General features: G+C 39.4%; 8 protein-coding genes across 8 annotated transcripts; 2 read left to right on the top strand and 6 right to left on the bottom strand.

The window, feature by feature from the left end:
• Nucleotides 1-682: 682 nt before the first annotated feature.
• SS1G_09566 (hypothetical protein) lies at nucleotides 683-2685 on the bottom strand (the record flags this gene model as incomplete). Its single annotated transcript, XM_001589794.1, has 4 exons — nucleotides 683-1082; nucleotides 1131-1512; nucleotides 1562-1861; nucleotides 1911-2685. The coding sequence occupies 4 exons, from the start codon at nucleotides 2683-2685 to the stop codon at nucleotides 683-685; spliced, it is 1857 nt and encodes a 618-aa protein (XP_001589844.1).
• A 2255-nt stretch (nucleotides 2686-4940) lies between these two features.
• SS1G_09565 (predicted protein) lies at nucleotides 4941-5239 on the bottom strand (the record flags this gene model as incomplete). Its single annotated transcript, XM_001589793.1, has 2 exons — nucleotides 4941-5002; nucleotides 5101-5239. 2 exons carry the CDS (start codon nucleotides 5237-5239, stop codon nucleotides 4941-4943), a joined length of 201 nt encoding a protein of 66 aa, XP_001589843.1.
• Nucleotides 5240-9431: 4192 nt separating this feature from the next.
• SS1G_09564 (predicted protein) lies at nucleotides 9432-10018 on the bottom strand (the record flags this gene model as incomplete). Its single annotated transcript, XM_001589792.1, has 2 exons — nucleotides 9432-9451; nucleotides 9568-10018. The coding sequence occupies 2 exons, from the start codon at nucleotides 10016-10018 to the stop codon at nucleotides 9432-9434; spliced, it is 471 nt and encodes a 156-aa protein (XP_001589842.1).
• A 1788-nt stretch (nucleotides 10019-11806) lies between these two features.
• Nucleotides 11807-11896, top strand: SS1G_09563 (predicted protein; the record flags this gene model as incomplete). The annotated part of the gene is made up of 1 exon (XM_001589791.1): nucleotides 11807-11896. One exon carries the CDS (start codon nucleotides 11807-11809, stop codon nucleotides 11894-11896), a length of 90 nt encoding a protein of 29 aa, XP_001589841.1.
• A 2450-nt stretch (nucleotides 11897-14346) lies between these two features.
• Nucleotides 14347-14680, bottom strand: SS1G_09562 (predicted protein; the record flags this gene model as incomplete). Its single annotated transcript, XM_001589790.1, has 2 exons — nucleotides 14347-14355; nucleotides 14516-14680. 2 exons carry the CDS (start codon nucleotides 14678-14680, stop codon nucleotides 14347-14349), a joined length of 174 nt encoding a protein of 57 aa, XP_001589840.1.
• Nucleotides 14681-20073: 5393 nt separating this feature from the next.
• Nucleotides 20074-22095, bottom strand: SS1G_09561 (hypothetical protein; the record flags this gene model as incomplete). The annotated part of the gene is made up of 3 exons (XM_001589789.1): nucleotides 20074-20269; nucleotides 20320-21548; nucleotides 21604-22095. 3 exons carry the CDS (start codon nucleotides 22093-22095, stop codon nucleotides 20074-20076), a joined length of 1917 nt encoding a protein of 638 aa, XP_001589839.1.
• A 546-nt stretch (nucleotides 22096-22641) lies between these two features.
• On the bottom strand, nucleotides 22642-23070 carry SS1G_09560 (predicted protein; the record flags this gene model as incomplete). Its single annotated transcript, XM_001589788.1, has 2 exons — nucleotides 22642-22831; nucleotides 23030-23070. 2 exons carry the CDS (start codon nucleotides 23068-23070, stop codon nucleotides 22642-22644), a joined length of 231 nt encoding a protein of 76 aa, XP_001589838.1.
• Nucleotides 23071-24141: 1071 nt separating this feature from the next.
• On the top strand, nucleotides 24142-25557 carry SS1G_09559 (hypothetical protein; the record flags this gene model as incomplete). The annotated part of the gene is made up of 3 exons (XM_001589787.1): nucleotides 24142-24318; nucleotides 24383-25103; nucleotides 25163-25557. The coding sequence occupies 3 exons, from the start codon at nucleotides 24142-24144 to the stop codon at nucleotides 25555-25557; spliced, it is 1293 nt and encodes a 430-aa protein (XP_001589837.1).
• Between the last annotated feature and the right edge of the window lie 473 nt (nucleotides 25558-26030).

The raw sequence follows: 26030 nt of genomic DNA, 5'->3' as shown, positions 1-26030 counted from the left end.
ACCTATCGATCAATTCATCCATCACCCATCCCATCCAATCCAATCCAATCGCCCCTCTTCGCCGCCTGCCCACTTTACACACCACCTTCTACCTTCTCCATACCCATCTCCATCACCCCTCACCCATCTCCATCTCCATCTCCATCTCCCTCCCAGTCATAGTAGTAGCCATCAAAACAAAAACAATAACAGCAGTACGCCAGTCTCTTTGCCCTGTACGCACCATATCCCACAATGAATCCCAATCTTTGCTAATAAACACAGTCCAAACAACGGACTGAAAATTCAGAAAGAAAAAAAAAACAAAACAAAAAACAAACAACACAAGTTCTTAAATTCTTTTACCCTTTGCCTCAAAAGTTCCAAATTCCAATTACCTATCCCTGTTCTTTCTGTTCCCATCTCCCAAATTCAGTATTTACAAAGAGAAACAGGTAAAATTTGTGTAGTGTTAATCTCGTATAGTGTCTTTTCTTGAAAACACTGGTCTTCCACCGAATATCAAAACGCATGCCATGTATTGAAATCATCCGGTTCTCCCATTCAAAGAAATAGCTTATTAAAATATGCTCGCGAGAAGTTTTTGGTGCTATCAATCATCCAAGCGACTGCTCTAAAAATCCATCATATAGTATAGACGATAAACATTTTCCTCCGGCATAGCAAACGCCAGATCCTACAATCACCTACCGTCATATCTTCCATTATGTTGATCTTCGTGTTGATGATGATCATCACCATCATGATGCAGTGTGACACTGTTAAATTCTTCAAATGGATCGACCTCGAGTTCAGCAGCACCTGGCGTTGCCAAGCCAGAATCAAGTGGCACTCCTTTAGATGATGTCAAAGTTCTTGCTCCACTAATATCAACACTCTCACTTTCTTTAACATTTCTGAAATTGACCGTGTCAATACCGCGACCTTGGTGGGGAATCATCGGGGGTTTCATATGCCTAATGAGCGCCCATTGGGTTGTGCGGAAGAAGGGATGAGTTTTGACATCAGAAGCTCCTGCTCGAGCCCCCAATCGTCGATTTTCGTCTTTGATTAGAAGTTTTCTAATTACCGACTTACAAAGGCTAGAAGATGTCAGCATTTAGAAAAATGATCATGTTAGTGTAACCGACTTTGAAACTTGAGGAGACCCTGAATGTTCTGGGAAAGGAACATCATCTCTCAGAATATTCGCAAATGTAGCATTACGATTCTTTCCTTTGAAAGGTGTTGTACCAAACAACATCTCATAAATCAATATTCCTAACGTCCACCAATCAACTGCACTTGTATGTCCACATCCCTTGATGACTTCTGGCGCAATGTACTCTTCAGTTCCAACGAAAGAATTTGTTCGGAAATTTGCTATACATGACTTTGTATCGATCGTTGGTAATGAGTTTACGTTCGTGCCGTTTCGGCCAAGAATCATTGTTGGTTTTCCACCAGGGGCGGATTGTTTCGAAAGATCAAAGTCCGACAACATGATATGACCAGATTGATGGAGTAAGATATCTAAACTCATTAGAACTGCGCACCTAATACTTAAAAAGAAACAACTTACTTTCAGGTTTCAAATCTCGATAGATGAATCCCATCAAATGTAAATACTCCAATGCGGCAGTGACCTCGGCTGCATAAAATCTGGCATCATCTTCTGGTATACATTTGCCTGGTCGGGTTTGTAAAGCTCTAAAGAATTCTCCACCACTGCAATATTCCATGCATAGATATAGATGGTCCTCGGATTGAAAGGAGTGATATAAGGTGACAATAAATGGATGATTACTCGTAGCCAAGATTTCTTGTTCTGCTAATGCTCTCTTGATCTTATTTCGCTTGATCATCTCTTGTTTGCTCAACACTAAACATAAATTAGCCAGTACACAATGCTTTATCGTGATATTGCGTACCTTTCATCGCATACAGCCTGCTGCTCTTCTTCTCTCTCACCAAGTACACCTTCCCAACATCTCCCTTTCCAATCAACTTAATCTTGTCAAAACTCCCCGGTCCAACTTCAACATCGCGTACTTTTATGGAATTTGAGCTGTACGTCCTCCTAAATGCTGGATTGTTTCGCAGACTCGGCGGTTGTAAAGGTGCCAAGTCGTCTTCAACAGCTGGGCCAAGAGCATCTTCTCCATCCTGACCATCAACCATACTCAACATCGTAGTGCTGGCATTATGTACTAGAGGTTCCTTTCCAAGCTCGGCAGTAGCTGGTCGATCAGCATCACCTTTGTTTGAAAATAAGCCTTGTGCATTAGGAGCACTGGCGACCCTTCTTAATTTTCGTGCCAATTCTTCCTTGCCGGCTGCTGTAGCTTGATCATTCACGCCTTGGACAGTATCGACTTTGAAACTTGGGGTATCGGGAGGACTTGGGGGTATCGACCCATCATCATGATGTCGAAGTGCAGGAGGACCTTGATGGGCAAAGTATGGATTCGCATGTGCAGTTGGACTGAGGGTGTCATCTAATGGATTGCCTTCACTTGCTATAGTAGTTGATCGATTTCGTCCGCCACCAGGGAAGAATTTGGATTGTCGAAAGGATGATTTGCTCTCTGATTTTATTGATGGATCGTTCTTCTCACTGTGATTTGCTGAACTGTTTATCCGAAAGAAGTTCTTCAACTTCTGAGGAAATGGACTATGGCCATTGGAATGCTTATTCGACGACATGGAGGAACCGGACAAATTCCGCTTCTCGTTATTGGAAGGAAGAGAATTCGGGGATGAAGAGTGAAATAACTGCGTCATTGATGTCGAGATTCACAGCTTTAAGATGAGCTGCAACTCGAACGTATAATGTCGATGTTGAATGAAGGATTATAGAGTTGAGGATTGGAAAGTCCAAAACAGGAGATAATGTGTAGTAGATACCAGGTAGGTTAAGGAAGAATGAATCGGTGGTTGTCGTCCGCTAAAATGGACCGTGCCCGGATTGGATTTCCAATCTTTGTATGCTGAGTGAGTCCGAGTGAGTCCTGAAGTCCTGACCTGACGAAGACCTGACCAATCTGAAAAGGACAAACAGTTTATGAGCGGCGCAGTTGAGATTTACGAGGTAGGTTAGGTTAGGTTGGTTATAGAAAGTTATTTTCATACAAATATAGATGTGAAAGGGAATAAAAATAAGATATTTTTAATGATTTGTGACGATACTAGTTAGTGTACCTAGGTAAATATTTATTGATGCACCACAACATAGTACAGTAATCATGTACATGGAATGAGGCAATGTTCGTATTTGATATATTTTGGTAATTTACACTCTACAATGAAGAGGTTCTTATTTATTATTAGTTCCTTACCTCACCTGAGTATCATCTTGAGTCTTCGTCGTGAGATAAAAGTGTCAACCGAGACAAGCCGTAGAATGTAGGACTTACTATTTACCTACTACTGTACCTATTAAAAGTTGCCCGTCTCTAACTTTACAACCTTCCTATAATAACCAGTATACTTTTAAATAAGAAACTCCTTCCCGTCAACTTGCCCTCTTCAAGACACTGAACAGTATCTTCTACCATTTTAGGGAAGATATGGTTCAACTTTGGGACTTTCTAATATTCTAGCATCGGCAAGCAAATCATTTAGGTTTAGTTGAAGGCTGGGGTTTGTTGAACAAAGAGGGAAAAAGCCATGGTAAGAGAGTCTTGATATTGAATTGAGTTTATATGAATCTGCATCTCACATCACCACTTTGATGTCTTCAATACCATCGTTATCATCCTCAGTAATATAATTGACCATCAATCAATACAATATACACATCAACCGTCTATTTTATTTTACAAATCATTAAATCACAGAGCTACAGCACAATTAATGCAAAAGATAGAAAAGCTAAGATCTTACATCTTCTCTTCCTTGTACTCAGTACCTTCATAAAAGATCACCGGCTACTAAAATCATTTATCCGCCCTTCACTTCCTCTCCGACTTCTCCACATAATCTTGATAAACCACCCGGTCATTTTGCCTCTTGAGTCTTGAGTGTTTCAACGGCCAAGAATCAACACGGCCTATCCCTGATACAGGTCTCCTTCCAATTCTTTTATCTTTTATATCCATTTTTATGTTTCAATCCAAATGCTTATTAGACAGGAAAATACGTATACAAGCTAAAGGGATTTCAATCACAGTTACATCCAACGAAACACAAAATTCATTATACACGTTGTGTTCCGTCCGTACTCTCCCAGTTGTACCTACATCTACTGTCGCTCCTTTTCTCTAATTGGCCAATTCCCATCATTAACCCATTCAATTCAAGCACAAGCGTTTCCACCCAAGCACACAATTTCATTTTACGCACCCCATATCTCCATATCTCCATTTCTTAGCAATTCATTTGTATGAAGCAAAGATTATCTACTCCGTACGTAGTCGGTACGTATGTACGTAGTAGATAAAATAATTAATCAAAAATCTGCTTATCAGATCAGAAATTCCCTCTCCCTCATCTTTCTCCTTGTCTCCATTAAATCATATGATATCATTGCACATCCTCTCCCTCCAACCTTTTCTGCTCCTTTCTAGTATCTCCTCCGTATTACCAACCTCAAGCCAACCCCTTCACGAACGGCCCCATATTTCTTCCCAGAAACACAATTTTGGTATTCCTGTCTCAAGTCTACTACTCATCCAAGAATCACGAAACATAACGCAAGAAAGAAATATATAGAAAATATCAGGTAAACAAGTTCGATCATTACATTTCATACGCTCAAGAATACCCTTCTCGGGCCTTTTTATCGCGAATCTCGGCATCTTTGCTTACATATAGACCAACATTTCCCTCTTCTCTTACGAATGAAGCCGAGAATTAAAGTCCGATTATGATTTCATAGCATCATCAAAAATCTTATTTCCTATGACGATATTCCTTCATTTATTCCTTCCATATGATTTACCTGATCAAACACAAGTTACTTATTCCTCTTTCTTTTGCTTCATACCATTTCCAAAATTTGAGGCTGCTTCAGAAAGAATTCCTATTGGTTGATTCAAGAAGGAAGTGAAGTGGGGAAAAGTTTCCCAATGTTCTAGAAGCAAACGAGGCGTTCGCAAGTAAGTTAGTTCTCCTGTAAACCCAGCTTAAGATCCTTTTCCTTTTTCTTTTGATAATGAATGATTCGCTTGGAAACACAGCCACCATTTGATTGCAGTAACGTCTTTCCATCGTGCGTGAGATCTCTCGATGTATACGATCGGAGTTTGATACTTTCCATCTTTGGTTCTCTGTTCTTTGGCACAAGATTCCTAAGACCGATCTCATTGACTTGAAAGCGAGAATGAAGCGTGATATATCACGTGATCAATCACGCGGATAAAACTGTCCATCCCATCATGTGCGCAAAGTCAGCTTATCTTCCACATGGTTGTTTATCTATTGAACATTGCCTGAATTCATCGAGAGAAGAGTTGCTAGTTCCTAATCACGTATTTGAAAGATAGCAATTGATTTCTCAGGGGCATACTCATTCAATAGGGAGTCGTTCCCGCATTGAAGTTACCATGGTTCACTAATAATCGGATCATTTTGATAGGTATATATATACACTTTTTACAATTGGACAGAAGTACGGAGTATTATTATATCATCTTTGCGTCTGAGGAAAGATATTCACGATGTTATCAGTAAAATCTTTGTTTATACTTGTGAAGTTAGGGAAGGGGGGTCATCGCGGCTTTGACTCGGAGTAGTTAGTTATACTATTATGTGTAGTGGTGGGAAGTATAAATAAAGCAAATATCGGGCATTGGATTTATTCTCTAGTTAGTATTTGAATAGGATTATTAGTTAATAAATATCAGTAAATCAGAATACTTATATTGAAATCTCTTTATGTTACGACGGGCTACACAACTACCATCACATGACCAAGGCACGTGATCACAAGTGATCAGTAGTGATCATTAAGGATCACTAAGGATTATGGTATAAGTGATCACTGATGATTATGAAGGATCACCAGTGATCATAGAAGCATGAAGGTCTATATAATCAAGATGGATTTTCTTTGTATAGAGCTTCATGCTCAAGATCAATCATTTAGTATACTCTACTATTAGTTACGAATTGCATTATTGTCATTACTTTAAGTCCCTGCTTGACGCCTAGTTATAAACCACCTCGAGAGCCTAGAGCACTTCCACGTGATCTAGACGGCAACCCTCGTAACACTTTAATAAGAATCTTATTAAACTTTTTGTTAAAGTGAATGGTTCCTGCGTAGCACGTGCACAGGGCACTAGTCCTATTAGGACTAGATTGAGAAGCTCTCTGTAGGAGAGCTTCGCACTTCCGTAGAACTTAGATAATGAGTGATTCATATACAAGACCAATATAGCCTCAGTTCTGCCCTATCAGCTTCCCACTATTCCCTGTGTGAGGTCATTCCTTTTAACAGATTAAGATATTAAGACATTAATCAATTTTTATTTTTTTCAAAATATAAATATTAAATCATAAGAGTTTATTTATATTATAAATATATGAAAAGGTAATAAAGAAGACTGGAATGGTATTATATAAATAGGTATTATTTATTACATGAGCGGGTATCATAATCCATAATCAGGGTATCAAAGAACAAAAAAAATGAAATAAAAACAAAAATCAGAAATGCTCGAGCGTGAGTCCCCCCTCCTTTCCTCCTTTCCTCCTTTCCATATTATCCCACTCTTCCCTTCTAATCCTCCCTCAAATTCAATAACAACTATCCATCCATCCAATCATCCAAAACACCGTAGCGAAAAATCTAGAGTAATATCCTCCCACAAACAATAATCAACTATAGATATAGATAATCCAGCTATATACTCCGAAATCCGTACGCTTATATCTATCCATGTAGATCTAAACGACTATTAATCCAAGAGTAAATCATGTTGATAGGTTTTCTGTATGAATAGAGATTCGGGTGAATGATATTGTGAGAAAGTATTTATTTTTCTTTTCTCCTTTGTTGACTTTGTGAAAAGAAAACAAAAGATACCCTGAAGTTCGCGCGCTTGAGATCTATCCATTTAGATCCCTGCGACTTTTAATCCAAGAGTATTATGATAGATTTCCAGTGTTAATAGAATTTTTTATGGGATGAATGATATCAAGAGAATTTATTTCCTCTTCTTTGATACTCATCTGTCTGGCGGAAGATTATTACTCTTCAGCTCTTTTTCATCGTGACAGCGTTATCTTATGAAGTTCAGATATGAGTTTGAATTTCTTGAATTTCTTGTTATTGTTCAGGTTATGATGTATTTGGAATATATCCTTCTGGTGGATGTGATGGATGTGATGGACAATTGTTTAGTAGCTGTGGCGTAACGATGTAGATGTAGATGATGTTGTAGGAGTTTATGGCGATCTTGTGATGGAGCTGACGCTGTAATTAAGAGAAGATGACGATGGTAAGATGATAGGGTGAAATAGGTGACGATTGTGATATGATTGAAGTCGTATGGTGAAGCTGAAGCTGATGAGAAATCATATCGATGTTGATGCGAATGCAGGTGTCGATGTACATTTGAATGTGAACGAATAAATTCGAGTTTCCTTGATAATGTAGAAGATGATATGATCGTGATGGTGACTGACTTCATATCCCTTCTAATTCCAACATCAAAACCCCATATAAATCTTGTTACAGAGGCAAAATATCATGACTCGAACTGACTTTGTAAAGCTTGGTCTGAACAACGATGAGCATGAAGGTCCTACTGCCTGTATTTCTACCTCTCTGGAATCTTAAGAGCCAGATAAAGAGCCCTGACAGAATCATCCCCTTCAAGGACAAAAATTAAGTTGACAGTGACTCGGGCATTGATGCTCCCAATTAGATCCTTCATGAATGCAAATCGCCGATGCTGAAATAGAAAGTAGTGGAGATAGTGAAGCAGATCTCGTTCTCCGTAGAGTTGATTTCCATTATCACCAACGTAACATATGGCAGTGCTTTTGCTCAACATATAAATGTCAAACTCTCCTTCAAAATTAAAAGAGTTCGATTCTATATCCAAAAACCCGCACAAGCAAAGATAACCTCCATCATTCGAGGCCGGCGCTATCATAGTCAATATCCGCGATGAAAAGTTGCTATTTGGCAGTAAGAAACTTTCCATCGAAGTGCAATGATACCTCGAGGATAAAGTGCCTTTTGGTACCGTGAATTTGCGGTTGAATAGATGGATAATGTGTGCCAAAATGTTGTGAGAATTGCCGCTACCTTCATGATCCAAACTCATAGATTATATATGAACTTTCAATGTTTTAAAAAATCAAGATTTGATATGATTTGATGATTCCAAAATTGGAATGTTTAATTAGATCCAAGAATAAAAACCTTTCATTGTTGGGTTTAGTCCGGACTATTCGAGGATCTGCGTTAAGGTGACTATGAGTATAGGATTGACTGTGAAGGTTGTCGGATAAGCGTGTTGATGAGATTTGTGACTATGTATGACGAAGGCTTTGTGGCGATGTAGTTGTCCGATATGATGATAAATGCGGAGGTGATAGTATTAAATCTCCGAAAGTTTAAGTTTAAATTGAATGGGTCAGACAGGGGTCGAAGTCAAACAAGGAGCACTCAAAAAAGCAGAGAAATAAAAAGAGAAGAGAATAAGTCCCCTATGATATCACTTCTGTATGACCACAAAAGGACGGTGCTCAGAGCCACTGGGTCAAATCTGCGATCACGGCTGGCGATATTCGGAAAGCGAAGAAGAATAAATGCGAGTTCGTTACACCTTCTCCCAACCAATCTACTCTTTATGCCCACGGTGAAAATTTCTTAGGTAAACATCTAGTAATGTCTACCTTCAAAATCTCAGTTCTTTTGTCAGCATAAAGAGATGGGGTGGAAATAAACTTCTGTCTATACTCCCACTTACGAAGCTCTAGGGACTTCAATAAGATATTGAAAGAGGTGGAGCACAGACGAGTTGAGAAGCTTGATTCCCGAGATCCCCATGTCGATAGGAGTGAGAGCGGAATGCTGTAAACTGGAGATGGTATTAGCATATTTCTAGTTTTCTGAGGTTGAGGGTTGGTCCACATGCTTTGTAGATCTGTTGACCTCCTGTGATCTTGGCAGCATATGCATGTATATTGCATGATGCATATAAGGAGCAAACAAAACTCAACTTTTAATTTATTCTTTCCTTTTTGGTATACTGTTTGTTTGCTTTCAATATTTTGATTTCAAAGCACTTTAATTCCGAAGGCCGAATACCTAACCTATTCCTTCATTTTTTGAATATATACTCGCAGCTTAACTGCTCAGCTAGAAAATCAATCAATTCAATCTGATGCTCTTTCTAGTCTCAAGAAACCCAACAAGATCCTATCAACATATAATGTGAAATTGAGTTTCATTATATGCTGAATAAAAAGCTGAGTACACGGAGGCGAAGAGCCTAGATTGGGTCGTACAGAGCTAGTTAGTGGATTGTACATATATCAGTAAATTCAAAAGGCTTGCAAGCACGGCATTGCCGGTTAATTCAAGATAACGGAACAGGTTACAAGCAAAAGTTACAAGGATGAACTTACCATGTCCGGTTAAGATGTAACATCGTTTAAACATCGCTTTATCTTCAAGTACCGCCTCGTTCCTGGTGACTGGTACACGCGAGTATTGACCACCTAAACTGACTGTCGAAATTGGTAGAAAGCTTGGTGCCTCCGGCGCAAAAGGATTGCTATTCCCAGATATCTGGCAACAAAGAGCAGAAACCTCTTTATCGCCGTCTTGAGATATACCGAGAATAACAACTGGGTGATTAAATGCGCCAGAGTTGATTAGTTTGTTTGTCTTTAGACAACGTACTTTAGGAGTTGCTTGACCGACAGGAAGTCGGGCAAGGGTGGCGATACTACCTAAGGTAACGTCGTCTGCCGTAAGACTCCGCGTGTAATAGGAGGAGGTAGTTGAGTCAGGAGTTGTGTTAATATTATCCTCGAAAACGAAAGAACGGTCGACGCGACGTCGTGAGGAAGTCATGATAAATGGTAAAAGAGTAAATAAGATTCAAGATGTATTGTAAGTAAGTATTTTCAGATATTAACACGTAAGACACTATTAAATGTGAAAATTCAATATCAAACTTGAAGCTGACAGGGAAGGAAGAAACTGAAATTACATGGGAAAACCATAGATTTTAAATATTTCATACAGAGTGGCAATGTTACTAATTTACTTTAAATTCGTCATATTGACACTTAGTGTAGTTAGTATTTGGGTAGTTCATAGAAAAAGAAATACTAAAATAGTCACACTCAATGCAAGCAAATACTAGTAGATAGCGGAGCTCAAAATAACCCACGGCTCTTACTATGTATTTAATCGAAATGAAGAAGTTCCCTATAGTATGCGGAGAATCAGTAGATATGACTAGAAGAACTTTAATGTCTAAGGAAATCGTTGATACTAAAGATCCATAGTGTGGAATATCTTGTGTCATCACAAGATGAGGGAATCGAACGAAACATCCAACGACACTTTCGTTCGGAGAGTTGAAGATTTAAAGTTTCTTGTAGAAAAATATCTAAATTATGGATTAAAGTTTTGCATTAGATTGTCAATAGTTAGTTCTAGTTTTTTCGTTGACAATCTAATGTCGATACACTAACTAACCACAAGTTACTTGCTAGTTTTAGAGTGTTCATTGTCAGCCTGTGTTCTTTTAAGTTTATTTCCATACATACCGGCTTTTTACATCAGACGGTGTTAGTCCCTGAAAATCCAAAAGTTCAATGGCATCCGTGGTACTACTGCGAGGGTGGAGGGGAGAACCATGACCTGAGGGAACTTTAACATGGACGAAAACTAAGCTTTGTGCTAAGGCTATCCGGCTTGTAGTTGCAGTCAGGCAATTAAACTTTGCAAATGGCAAAAGCTGACATATGGTCCTCTCATGTATATACCTATCAATGAACCTGTTTTCTATTAATTATCTAGAAGGAAATAATTGACATTCATCCGCCACGGAATAGATATGTATCGGAAAAGCTTATTATAAAATCATGTAGTGGGAGTCAACACGCAGTTCCGCTTTCCCCTTATGCTTTAAATCGATCCCAGACTGTTGGTTTCTTGGTCCCTAAATTATCTAAACTTTTTATACATCATGTGCTCAACAAATTTGCTCTCACAAATTCAAAATTGCGCTCTAACTAGTATTCATGACTAGTTAATCACAGCAAACAAAGTTCCTACCATTTGTCACATATTCATGATGTTTTCAAATATCGGCTAATTGCTTTAGCCCCTAATAACGTTTGTGATCAAAATTTCAAGGCTCATCGTTCGGAAAGCCGATATCCAATAGAATTAAGAAAATCACACTTTTCATCCACATGTGTAGCATATCACGACGCATAGTGTAATTTCTTGACTTTCGTGATGGATGTGGCCTGTGTTGGCGCGATCATCTTTAGCCCCCTCCCCTTGTTCCTTAATTCCTTCCACGCATGCCACGAACTTCTTTCCCATTCTACGCTTAGAATTCCAGATGAAACCTCAATAGAATCCGCTATTTTTCAGAGCTAATCATGTCGATCTTTCAACCCATGTTGTCACGTTCCCAGCTCGCCATTTTCAAGTGTAAGCACGTGACAAATTAAGTTTCAGATCCTCCCCTTTTCCGAGCCGAGAAATGGTGTTCCTTAAAAGCTAAATCAAAAAGACACTATTTTCGCGTAAATCCTAAAATAATTTTGTTTAGCTAACGTACAGCAAAATTTATAAAGTTCTAGTTAATATTCAATCAAAAGTGATTTATACCTGATAATGGAATCAAAAGCGACGATGACAGTAGCGCAAAAGTCGTCCCATTTTTCGGATTTCCAACAATTTGCTATTAAGGCTCAGAGTGGATGAAAGATAACTATAAGGTAATTGTAAAAGATTTGTATGGCGTGAGATTGTGAGGGAGGACCTTAGGTGGAGCAGTTTAGACAATACAGAAAAGAGCGACTAAGAATAGAATATGCTGGGCTATCATAGAAAGAGCTTAAGAGTAAAGTAGACTTAGTTTTCATAGTACCAGCGGATCAAAGTCAATAATTCGGAATTGCTTCAAGGATTTAAATGCTTCAAAATGTGAAACTATCTAGGTAGTAGTAAATTAGCCTCTATTAGCTGCAACGTGTTTTCAAGGTATCTTTACTGGGGTTCCTCGATCACTTTGATCCGACTATGTTCCTAGCATGACTTCCATAAGGAGCTTGACCCCTCTGTGATAATTTTAGTTCTGTTGTGCCTCAGTTGACTGGCATCATGTGACGAACTCTCCTTCCTGACTGGCCTATAGAAAAAGTATAAACTTGCGCCAACAACGCCAGTGCTAATCTAGCATACTCAGGCGTCCCTCCCGCAACAATGGCAGCTTATTTCTCAAATTCTAGGTAAGCGCAAAGAATAGACGCTTGTCCCCGACTCGGTGTACTCACTTGCTTTAATGTCGGAAGTAGACAGAAAACTGATCTAGATAAACAACGCTAATTCTAGTTATGTCGAATGAAATATCCAGAAGAAAATGAATCGTGCCATAGAATGAATTTTCTCCATAATCTCCTGTGATTGACTAAATTAGACATAGAGTAGTTACCATTAATCCTTCCATTCTAACTAGGAATTACCTTTCGCACTCAGACTGTGAAAAAGCTTTGTGCACTGAAGCCAAAGTTACAGGAGAAGGAGAGAGCATGCAATTTTGACACCAGAGAATAAACCGGGGGATAACTAGACTAGAGTCAGGTTGCCGATTAGCCAGAGTGACCAGCCAGAACATGGGGGATAGATAGAGACGTGTCTAAAGGGAAATTTGAGTATCAATATAGCGTTGAATTGGACAAATCAAGTACGAAAAGTACGAGTATGGTCCGAAAGTCTCAGATATGTGGTGGTGAGACTAGGTAATAGAATCCGAGAGACATTTATGGGGAAGGAGCGAGGTAGGGTAATGTCACGTGACTGTTACCATGTTTACTAGTGTATTGCAAAATCCAGATGTGGAAAGATCCGTGAAGAAGATAGGAAGGCAACGATGATAGTAGAAGAGATGCTTTGTGGGTATTGTAGGGAGTACTAAATGTTAATTCTAGACAAACAACAACGAGAGCCATCAAGTACATTTTGTAGCTTTCTTCATGAGAGTCCGACCATATGAGACGAACTAATTTGACTATATCCTTCTAAAATCACCTTTTAGAAACCTCCAAATGTATGAGAAGCTCCAAAATTTCACAGAGAGACCCCATAACAGTTGCAATATGCTAACCCCATCAATAAACACGAGACGAACTTGAGCACGCAACCGAGGAAATTACGTCTGCATTGAACTGTGCATTGAAAAGTCTGATTTCCAGCTGGAGTTATTTTTACCTGACATCTAACCTAAACTGCTGGAGTCTCTGTGAATTGCTAAAACAGTGCTTCAATTGAAAGTTCGGTCCTTCTGTATTCTCATACTCAATGCCTAAAGTAAGGAATTCCAATCTAATCCAAATACTCCCAAGCAAAGTACTGAAGGCAATCCCAGGATCGAGCACCGCCTCTAAAATTACGATCATGAAATTGTAGAGCTTGGATACTGGGGGATTATTTGAGATTTGGGTTACCTATCAAAGACAAACAGCGAAAAACGGCCAAGGCGTACTCTAGGGGCGCTACAGGCAAGAAATAGGTAGAGTTGCTGGAAGGCGGAGTTGAGAAGACTAGAGTAGACCTCGTGATACATGGCAAAGACGATCAGGAAATAATAAATGCATGGCAGGAAATGTATTGATATTATAAACTAGCTAAATTTAACTACTAGAATGAACTACGGCTCAAGGGTTGATGACGAGTACACCAACCAAGGAAAGAAACGTAAATCTGAGGTCATGCTTCCATTCACTTCCATCGATTTGGCAAGAGCGACTTGATCTTAAAGCTGGGCCTCAAATCAGGTAGCGTATCAAAGAGTAAGATAACAAGTGAGCGGGACATGGGGGATTAATGTGATTTTTTTTTTTCAGGAACTAATCTCTATCAAAACGAACTAGAGCGTAGCTTTTTACCGGCTTTCTTTGGCTTCTCCGGTATTCCCCAAGGACCAACTTGCACTTGCAAGAGGGCTTTGAGTGATCTGGTTTCCCAGGTCGGGCTTTTGTTAACTCCTCCCGATTACACCAAGAATCAAACCCGAAAGTCTAATTCTGGATGTGATCTTCCGTAAGGGAGGTGAGGTGGATGCATGTTAGGGTGGATTTACTTAGTTCAGAGTAGATCACTTAGCTCCTCATTTGAGGGTTCCCAGCTAGCACGACGTGGACGTGTGATCAAGGCTAGCCTACCTATAGACGAATTAGCGGTTAGCGGAGTGGAGAGACTTATCTAAGATGGGATGGCCGGATAAATATCGAAAATCTTCCGGTGGGAAGTACAGGCGGTGAAGTACTGGCGATGAAGTACTGGCGTTGAAGTACTGGCGGTGAAGTACTGGCGATAAAGTACTGGCGTGATGTCGATATGCCTGGTTCCTTGGCGGCGAAAGCCAGGTAGTGGGCTCCCATTATTTATAGTCACACTCCAAAGAGGTTGGACTTGTCGAAGTTGTCGAATTTTGTCGAGATATTTGCCTGGTTCCCTGGCGACGACAGCCAGATAGTTGGCTCCCATTATTTATAGTCATACTCCAAGGAGGTGGGACTGCCGATAAAGCGAATGGAAGTGGTCGAATTGTCGAAGGTCGAAGTAAAAGTTTGTCGAGTAAATGAAGAAGAAGAAATTGAAGGTCGACTTGTTGAAAGTCGAAATAGAAGGTTGTCGAGTAAATGAAGAAGAATAAATTGAAATCCTTCAACAGCAAAGTGTCTCCTTTATACTACACAGTTCGAAGCCATTGCCCCAACTAAGAATTAGTGAGGGTTAGTGTAGTTCAAATGAAAACACCAGAGGAGTTCTAGACTCATACTTTAGTTAGTCATTGATCGTATAGCTTTTTGAGTAGTTTGCCAATCTTCGGGGCTGCCTAGTGTCCTGGTCTTGAATAGTCATGAGAGCAGTCTAATTGAGACTTTTTAAGCTTTGATCCTTCAAGAGTGTTCTGATTATTACGACGAATCAAGATCCAGCCAACGTCAATATCTGAATAATTCAGAGCTCAAAGTGATCATGTTATCCGAAAATCCCTGATTGTTGCCCTGAGATCTCGACTATTGGACGACTAATTTGAGCTCATATTGATAAGTTAATACGCTAATAGTACATCTGTGAATCCCAAATACACTCTCAGCATGATAATAACGGTTACTTCGGAGATTTCAATAAGTATTAATTAAATAATACCACAAGTCAATCACAGAAACCATAGCACAAGAGGAGTTAGTATAATCTTTCACTAAAACAAGATCTAGAATCCCTACTCAAAGAAGAACAAAGGATTAGATGGCACGCTCTAGTTTTAATCAGTATAGGTAACATAATAGTTGTGAATTTTAAGATTTAGATAACGGTATGTCGAAGAAGTCGTTATGCGTGCAGATCGTTTGTTCACGGTCCGCTCCTGCAACTGTGGAAATATTTACCATCACAACCTAGCTACATTCCATTTCTATTATCCATGAAAAGTCCGCATCTATTCCCCCGGTAACAGATATTTCTTGATACTACTCCCATGTCCAACGAAGGGGATAGGTGATTATAATTAGTGTACCCCACAAAATCCCTAGTTAGAAACCCTCATAAGCCATAACATCTTACAACACTTCTCAGTTCTTCCTATTTCAAATAGGCTATGCGCTAACGAACCTGCTAAAATAGACACCTTTTTTAGTAGCTAACCCCACCCACCCCTTCCCCGCCTTATCGTATCCATTCAAGAATGCTCGGGAAGCCCCTTGTTCCTTCCATCAGATATGCAACAAAATCAAACGAAATACCTCAATTTGTTATATTTCCACTCCGGAAACTTCATTAAAAGGAGGGAGATGAATTATTCGACGAGCTACACGAGTAAGTAATCAGGTACCGTCTAATCTTCTGCCTATAAATTTTTAACCTTTCATATTGAAGAGGGATATGATATCTCGCTTAAAGGGAAAATTTGAATCGCACCCCTTAAAAACTAATTTAGCAATTGTGAAGTTATATTGACTCGATTTATGGGCGAATAACAAACTTCAGATAACCTAATCATACTGGAAGGCAAAGGTGTAGCTCTGGATCAGTATCATGGAAATACTAAGCAAAATCTATCTGAGAAAATCATAAGAGCATAAATGGAAGTTGGCATCTTCGGACTGTTTTTCTCACACCCGTCTAGATGTCCAAGAAAAAACCCTTTCAAATGCTATTTGCTTTCGTGAGATTTGCAAGAGAACACTTTAGATACAATGACATGATTCCTCATTGGTTTAAGCCTTTTCCCCCTTACTTTATCTTAGAAATCCACGAGTATAGCGTGACTCGACTCGAGTCACTCGAGACTTCCAAGTAATTCCATGCTAAACAATGAATATGTTAAGATTTGACTACCAGACGGCAGTAGAGCGCTAGAGTTATCGGGTGCGCCTTTTTAAGAGGATATTCCATGTTGTGAAAAATATCTGACACGATCTTCCAATAAGGCGAACAAGCTAAGCATATGAGTCAAACAGTATCAAAACTGTTCCCAGAGTCATAGTCACATGAACCAGTATATTCCGGATCCCAGAGAAATACGACATTTTCATGAATATCACACAATATGTATCCACACGTAATAAGATCAAACTGACGACCAGATTCAAAAAGCACGCTCATTCCACCATGATAGTTTGAGCTATGGTAATACCCCAGCAAGCTTTCCTTAATAAGCTCCTTCCATTTCCAACCTTCGCAGAACTCCTATGGAGGCATTCGCATAGAAATATTCTAGATATACACCGTGCGATGAAGCTGCATCCTGTACACATTCTCATGTCTCCTGATACGACTTAATAATTAAGATCTGCCAAACGAAACATGAAAGAAATATTTCTAGCGTGGTGATGAGTAGAACTTATTTAGAATCTAATCAATCAATATCAAAAAATTTTATGACTTATCAAACAGCAAAGGGAAAAGAAAGGAACCCCCAACATTCAAGTTGTATCGCTTCCTCCAGACACCGTGCTCATTAATTCGTATAATCATATAACCACATATCCAGGCAGGAACAGTAGAAGCACATTCAGAGAACTTGATCCCCCCCAATCATCCATCCTGCAAGAACACAAATATCAAGAAAAGACAAAAAAAGATATTCCCATTATCCATCCACCCACCCAATCAATCAAGAAAAAAATAAACAAGATATCTCACTGTCCCTTATGCCTCTCTTTCACACTAACTCCTCTTTCGAAATACCTCACGTCAACTCAACTCACCTCACCTCACCTCCAGCTCATTCATCATTACAAACATATTATACTGTCCCTTAAACATCACCACCAATCACCTTATCACTCAAATTAGTAACAATAACACTAGAGTCTAATACCCCCTTTTCGGCCACCCTTCTATCTAAAATCGTTATTTTCATCTATAAATAACTTTATAATAAATAAAACAAACTAATTGAAATTTTAAAAATAATACTTTTATTTGTTAAAAGGAATGACCTTACACAGGGAATAGTGGGAAGCTGACAGGGCAGAACTGAGGCTATATTGGTCTTGTATATAAATCACCCATTCTCTTAGTTCTACGGAAGTGCGAAGCTCTCCTACAGAGAGCTTCTCAATCTAGTCCTAATAGGACTAGTGCCCTGTGCACGTGCTACGCGGGAACCATTCACTTTAACATTATCTATGAAAAAAAAATAGATTGTAAAACTTTAAACTTTTTCATAATATGCCTTTTCTAGAGGTACAGGTTCAAATTATTTTTCCAATTTATATAAGATTTATATACAATTCTATTAAGATTAAAAATCAAAATATCTTAATAAGAAATATTGTTAAAGTGAATGGGTTCCTGCGTAGGCACGTGCACAGGGCACTAGTCCTGTTAGGACTAGATTGAGAAGCTCTCTTACAGAGAGCTTCGCACTTCCGTAGAACTTAGAAGAGAGATTAACCTACTGAGACTCAATATTACCTCAGTTCTGCCCTATCAGCTTCCCACTATTCCCTGTGTGAGGTCATTCCTTTTTAACAAATATTTTTAAAAAAATTATTTTCTAGAATAAATAAATCTATTCAATAGATTAAAATATAAGAATTTAAAAAAAGTTGTGTTACGAGGTTTGCCGTCTAGATCACGTGGAAGTGCTCTAGGCTCTCGAGGTGGTTTATAACTGTTACGAGGTTTGCCGTCTAGATCACGTAGAAGTGCTCTAGGCTCTCGAGGTGGTTTATAACTAGGCGTCAAGCAGGGACTTAAAGTAATGACAATAATGCAATTCGTAACTAATAGTAGAGTATACTAAATGATTGATCTTGAACACGAAGCTCTACACAGAGGAAACCATCCTGATTATATAGACCTTCGCCCTTCATTGGATCTCTTGGATCCTGAGAGTTTATGGACCTTCGATTCGTATGGACCTACGATTTGTATCCCTGAATATGCAGGGTCCATCACGTGACTGGATCAGACTATATGTCCAAGCTTGCTAAGGGTGGGGAGATCTCGTGAGGAAGTTGTTATACAATTTTGTATGTAAATTTCCTTGCTTTTCCATAGGGTCGAAGCTTATACGGACAGGTTGACTGTTACCTTCGTAACAAGTTGTAACTTTTTTATATTTTACAAAATCTTATATATAAATTTTTTAAATTTAAAATTTCAAAGTTCAACTTTTAATATATTAATTAAAAAAATTATAAAAAATTACCAAAAATTTAAAATTATTAAAATAAATTTAAATATACAAATAATAAATCTATATTTAAAATTTCAAAAAATTATATTTAAAGACAAAAAATTTATAAATATCAATTTTATTATTTTAAATATCAGAAAACAATAATTTAAAAAAGGGTTCAAAAGAGATATATTAAACTTATACAATAAGTAAGATCTAGAACTATGTCACGATTCACCATTAGGATTGATGGTGTTACGATGGTAGCAAACTGATTAATTAGGAGAGCTTAGGCCGTGTGCAAACACGATCAGATTTCATCGAATTAGTATGTGATCTTGGTCACCTGAAGATCGTATGCGCACGCACCATCAGAAATCGCGTGATAAGGAGTCTTGAGGAGCCAGAAAGCTTTTAGGGGCCCCCTTTATTGTTCAGTATATAGTCAGAGTAGTTTCATAGTTTAGGAGCTTCGTGCTCAACTTAGTTATCAATTAGTTTACCTACATTCTACTTGATCTAGTAACGACTTCACTTCCAAGTGAAGACTAGTGATAAAGCCTTAACCCACAACTACCAACCAGACGAAACCTCAGGCAGCCGCTGCCTCCGGTACAGTATCGTTACAAACTACTATAATCATCTCGAAAATCACATAGATAAATCCATGAACAAATCACTATTAATTATACTTAACTTGATGATTTCTTATAGCATATTAATCAGACTAAACTATGCCAGCCCATTGCTTCATCATCATTCTCGTTCAATTCTTATTTCCTCCATGCCTATCGTCTCCATTGCCGCAATACTAAAATAGAGTAGAGATCGATTATTCACTTCGTCCACAAGATGAACAAGTGAAAAAAAATACTGTAAACTCATCCATTCTCAGTACTAACGCAAAATCATCCACCCAGCCATAGAATTCATTCATCATCAAGCACAGGCAAACCACTCCAGCCAACCATCAACAACCAAGCGAAAAGAACTAAAAAAAAAAAAAAAAAAAAAGGCAAGTAGTCAAATTCCGATTCCGAATTTCCCGAAGCGAAAGAAAATTAAAATCAAAACCAATCCAGATCAATGAGATATATCATGATCATTGGGCGCCAAAAGATTGCTTTGTCCTAGCAAAATGTTATCCTTAACCATGATCCGACCTTCTGGTCATTTTAATGTGTTTGCAACGCCATTCCGTTCCAGTACAAGTATCATCCCAAATGTATATCCGATCGATCATTTATGCCTTCTTGGCTGTTGTAGGGAACATAGTATCGCAACCTTTAGGAGCGTAACTATTCATGATTTTTTGAAAATCAGCCTCATTGACAACAGCACCTGTCTCGGAACATTTGGCTTTCTTTTGAAGATCCTTGCAAAGGCTATCAAGATCAAACTCGCCCTCTCTGACCTTGGGACAATTTTGTAGGCGATCCCTAAATTGTTGTCAGTATAAGTTTCATTTATTGAAAATCAGGAGTCATACCAAATGGTGTTGCAACTAAGCATTGTTGATCTATCTTCTCCTGGAACTACCTCACTATCTTCATTTTGCTTTTCATCAATTTGTTGCACAAGATCCTTCGCTGTAGTGGTTGGAGTCGGAACGTTGAATGGGCTATTGAAATCTTGGATATCAAATGCATCTGTGAAGAAACCATCATCAAGACCATAAAGGTCATTTGAGAGAATGTTGTTCTGTGGTTCCCGATAATCACCGTAAAGTTGAGGATCGAATTGATTGTTGTTTTGTTGAGCCAACCAATCGATTCCATTGACATCGAAAACGAGGGGTTCTACATTTCCTGGATTGGTACCAGATTCAGACAATGCACGGGGAATAGGATTGTTAGGATTGCCGCAAGCCATGTTGAGCTTCTCGCAAAAGGACATCTCACCTGGTGCTGCATTGCTGTTGCCACATGTGTTCTCCTCTCCAATCGTTGTTAAAGTATTGTCAGTCGCTTTATTGTATGGTGATTGCATGTTCGTAGGTTCTGGAGAGGTACCACAGGATGAGCTTGTTCCATGGTTGGATTGTGAAGAAGCCGATGGTGAACTATATGAAGTATTTTGGCCATTGGTAGATTGATGAGGAGAGCCCGTACTGGACATTGATCCGTGGGTGAGGTTGCCAAAGGAGTCGAATGGTGAACTCTTGAATGCACTATCCAGGATTTCCGGGCTGAACAGACCAGAGAAGGATGTCATATCATCACCATTTTGAGCTGAAGTTTGGGTTGTACCAACGCCAAAAGTATTACTGGCATTGGAATGATTGCGTGAGCTAGATTGACTCTTATCGGTAGGACTCTGAGCATTCTGAGTTGGTGTAGTTGGGGAGGCGGATGGTGCCATGGATGAACTTCCGTTGGTGATAGGAGGACCTGGAAGGCGACCAAATCTTGGAAACTCGAATTGGAAGTTGACATCATTTGGAGTGGCCGATGCATTTGAAAGCCCTTTTCCTGCGAAATAAGCCGGGGGGTTGCCATTTGGACTACGGTTGATACCACCATTAAGTGATAATCTCTTTTTGTATTCCCTCAATTCCATCGTCATTCGTTCAATTTGCGCTCGTAGAATACTGTTCTCATGATTGGCAGATTCGGAAGCCTTTTGCAAGTCATCAACCTTGGTCTCGAGATCTTTCAGGTGCTTCTCCTTTCGTTCACGGAAAGCGCGTTGGGCGGCACGATTTTGAGCCTTGCGTTTCTAATTAAGAAATTAGAAGCTATTCAGAAATAAGTACAACCCCACAAATACTCACAGAAGTGGGCTCAGATGTAAGAGGTTTTCTGCCAGGCTTCTTGGATGATTTATCATCACCTTCTCTTCGTTTACCACCACCTTCTTCCTCATCGTCATCATCAGGATGACTTCGCTTCTCATGATTATCAGCATCACCATCTGACGACGAACCAGGTAAATTTCCAATCATTTGACCTTGTGAATCATTGCCAAAGTCGAAGTTGAAACTATCATCACCTTCGAATTCATAATCGTAGTCGATAAAGGGGCTTTCGTCAAATGTACTTAGTGTACCTGAGCCGGGAGCTTGGATTGGAGATTCATTGAATGTGGACGTCGAGGTGTTTGAAAGGGCATTTGTTGATGGTGGAAGTGATTTATCCATGTTGTTTGAAGGTTTGGTTGACGACTTGTTTGAATTGAGAGCAGCGAAAAGTAATTCTTCTTGTCGTGGAGATAGGGTAAAATCCGAATTTATTGGATTATGGCGATTGGTACTGGTGGCAGCCATTTAAATCTTGTTGTGGTCTTGATTTATTTGTGACTCTGACGTAGAGAAGGCGTGGAGCGATTTCTTTGTGGATGAAACGAGATAGATGTTCTTTCAGGAAGAACGATCTTTACATTCCCTAGATATTTCCGACCACCAAGAGTGCGGGCGTAGGACGGAGAGTCGGCAAAACAGAGTTAGATCCGATTTGTTTGAAGATATTGATCGGTGTGGTGATGTTGTTGTTGTTGTTGTTGATGTCTTGGAATGAGAAGGTGGTCACAATAAAAAGTTCAATAACTCTTTCGACTCTTTTACCGTAAGCTTATGCAGGTCAATCAATTCCACCGTAGCGGATGAAGAGAGGGGCCGGATCTCTTGGAGAAGGAGAGATGAGAGGCGAAAAAGTGGAGGGTAACGAGGTCTTGGTTTTTGCAGCCTTGAATTCGTGGCTTGCAATTGATGTTACACTCTCCGGCGTAAGCGCATGTAAGATGTAAGAAAATAAATATATCTTTCTTCTCTTTTCGCTGGAATGAAGTGGTGGGAAGTTGTTTGATGGTTTGACTATGGAAAGAAGGGCATCAAGGCCTTCGGGAAGAGTTCTCCCAAGAAACTTCTCTCAACTGATTCATGATTTTTGCAGCCACCCAATCGAACCGCCCCATTCCCCCATTTCATCGAATGATTCTTCAGGATTCCACCCCCAAGAGGGGCAGTGAATTTTGGGGGGGCTTTTGATTTCTCAGCATTCAAACTTTGAAAAGTCCGCTAAATCCGTAAATGAATTAGTGAAATTTTATGCAATGGCCCAAAGGGGGAACGGTACCTAGTAATAATAAATAATAATAAATAATAATGAATAATGATAAATAATGATAAAATAATACCAAATAATGAATCTACTACATATATTCCCAGCCGGCACTTTATCACTCACTCACTTATCACTCACTCATCAGGTAGGCACGCAACACGTAACTTCACAAGAGCCATTTTTTACCTATCAGTCGGTGAACAGTAGGTAGGTGCCGGTACGCGTATGATATGAAGTCTACACAAAGTGATGCACAAAGGTCATCTACCTATCTATTTCCCCTTCCCCTAGCATCACCATATTTCGAGGGTTCAAAACGTTATTGATCTAACATCCATCTATCTTCACATCCTCCGTATATACCGGTAACATGGTTGATCGCTGATCGTTAACCGTGCGACATTCTAGACATGATAAAAATAACCCTATCAAATTAAAATTCATCTTGATAACCATGCCATTTAGAAGTCTTTTTTCATGCAGCGATCCCATATAGTAGGTGCTCGAAGATAGGCAAAGAAAGGTATGAGTCAACGTCGTCAATATCACAAATGACGCACGTGTAGGTAAGACTACCTAGATAGTATGCTCTTATATGCCTTTCGATAATAGATAATGGCTTTTGAGGGCATCAATGAATGGTTGAAATTTCGACCCTGGTTCTGCATCTGCCCTTACTCCTATCTAACTGGTCACATGCAAGAAATCAATGCGAGAATCATGTTAGATTCTTATTACAGTCTGGTACCTACCGAGGCCAAGCTGTCCTGACTCCTATGCTGCATAATAGTCTCCGAACGGCGAAAGGACCCCGAAACGCAAATTTCATGTCCGTTCGCCGCGTCTGGGGTACTAATGATACCTACCTTCGTATCTTTGGCTCTTCAGCTCCGGCTCTTGTGAAACGAACGACTTAAGTAGATGAGGTAAGCTCTTGATTTCTGTGTAACCATAATCTCACTGTCTCTCCTCGAGTAAGCACGGGGTAAGCACGGGGTAAGTGTCACATGTCTTCGTGGCTAGTGTCCTGTTTCAGCCACTACACACATGGAGGCTTGAAAGCGGGATATTCTTGTCGAATGACCATGCGAGATTCGGCTCTGCTTGCAATCTACTCAGTGGATGCATAGCAATCACAACAGACCATTGCTCCACTCTATGGAGTATTATCCCATTCGTAAAACAATTTGATATTTGATAAACTCCTTATGAATCTTTAATTTCTCCAAGACTTTCTCTTTCTTGCAAAGATGGATCTCGCATATGATCATATCCAAGAGGAAGCTCTCCAACCTGATCAAAACAAGGATAAGACGTCGCAACCCGCTCCAACTCTCAATGCCGACTTTCAAGAAGCATACAAAGCTATATCTTCTAGTCCTTGGGGCGCAAAATTAGGTGGATTTTTTGGAAGTGTAGTTAAACAGGTAAGAGATGGAGGGTTAGTAGACACATAGGGAATTTAACTGAGTAATTCTGTTTGATCTGCAGGGCGGGAATGTTTATAAGGAGGCTCAGCAGGAGTTTAGTAATGTCAGTGAGGAAGCTACCAAAGGGTTTACAGACCTGAGATCCTCGATTATTAGTCGCACTCGAGGACTTACCGTTACACAAGCTCAGGAGGATGCGAAAGCCGCGGCGGGGTCTACAAGTAAGGAAGGGAGATCAACTGCGGAAGATATAACAACAGATGAAGCATTGAAAGAATCAGAAGGAGTTTTGGCAAGATTAAAATCAGAGGCTGCTAAGAGATTGGTGGAGATTCAAAAAGCGGAAGATGCTGCAGATGAAGCGCTCCTTAAGTTTGGAACCAACATTCGAAATTTCTTGAAAGATGCGGTTAGCATTGCACCACCTACGTCGGATGCAAATGGACAAGCCAATGCAGTTTTATTCGAGAGTAAAGACTCTCAAGGGAAAAGAGTCATTCATACTACACGATTTGATGCTCAACTTCACGTCATCCACTCTACACTTGATAGTTTTACCACCGATCCAATCAGCGAGGAATTTGGACCATGGGCTAAGAATTTCAGTGTTGAGAAAAAGACGGATGATATCAGTAAGGATTTGGAAAAATATAAAGAATTAAGAAGCTCAATGGAGAAGTTGGTGCCGGATCAAGTTAAATATGAGGATTTCTTCAAACGTTACTATTTCCTTCGTCACAGTATTGAAACTGCCGAAGCTAAAAGGAGAGATTTACTCAAAGGTATGTTTGCCATTCTTTCCATAACTACTTTGAGACATATCTAATAATATAACAAACAGGCGCCGTAGCAACTGAACAAGAAGAAGAAGTAAAATGGGCGTCCGATTCCGAAGAAGACTCAGAAGAAGATTCCGACGATGAAGAATCTGAAGATGGCAAAACTACAAAAGTAAAGACAACTTCCGATAGACCAGGTTCCGCCGGATCCTCTACAACTTTACATGCGGCAACACAAGAAAAGGCAAAGGCAACTGAAACTACAACTCCCAAACCTAGAAAGTCTAACGATGAAAAATCTCAAGCGGACAGTGATGGTAGTTATGATGTAGTGGGTGCAGCTTCGGGCGTTCCTAGTAGGGCTCCTAACAGTCCAAAAGAGAAGGCTGCAAAAGCAGATGCAAAGAAGAATGAGGAGAGTGGTGAGGATGACAGCGAGGAGGAAGATTGGGAATAAATGTTTGTGTATGAGGGGAATTGAATATATTTTATGATGAGACAGGCGTTAGAGGACAATTTTTATTTCAGGAGTTTAGGATTGGACTTTTCCCTTTTCATTTTTTGCAAACAGCCTGGCATGTCTTGTTTTCTGGAACTTGGAATATCGCATTCCTTCATGCTTTTCTATTCTATCCTACCTATTCTACGCTCCCCTGATAGCTGTCTGAGTAGGTTTAGGTTTAGCTTTAGGATCTAGGCTTTAGGCTTTAGGTAATAAATCATATATCTTCCTCTACAGTGTATAAATGAACCTTGCATTAGCCGCATGTGTATAGCTTGTATAGTAATTTGTTTTACTCTCTGTGATAGTGGTATCTAGATATCTGATTGATTTATTCATTTATTTATTCATTTTTTAAAATCTTAATTTTTAATCTTTAATCTATTTATAGTATTATAATTTTAATAGAGTGGAGAGGAGAGGAGAGG

Source organism: Sclerotinia sclerotiorum, genomic scaffold (genome assembly GCF_000146945.2).
Source record: "Sclerotinia sclerotiorum 1980 UF-70 scaffold_13 genomic scaffold, whole genome shotgun sequence".
In the NCBI taxonomy this organism is placed as follows: Eukaryota; Fungi; Ascomycota; class Leotiomycetes; order Helotiales; family Sclerotiniaceae; genus Sclerotinia; species Sclerotinia sclerotiorum.
This window is presented reverse-complemented; position numbering and strand designations above follow the sequence as displayed.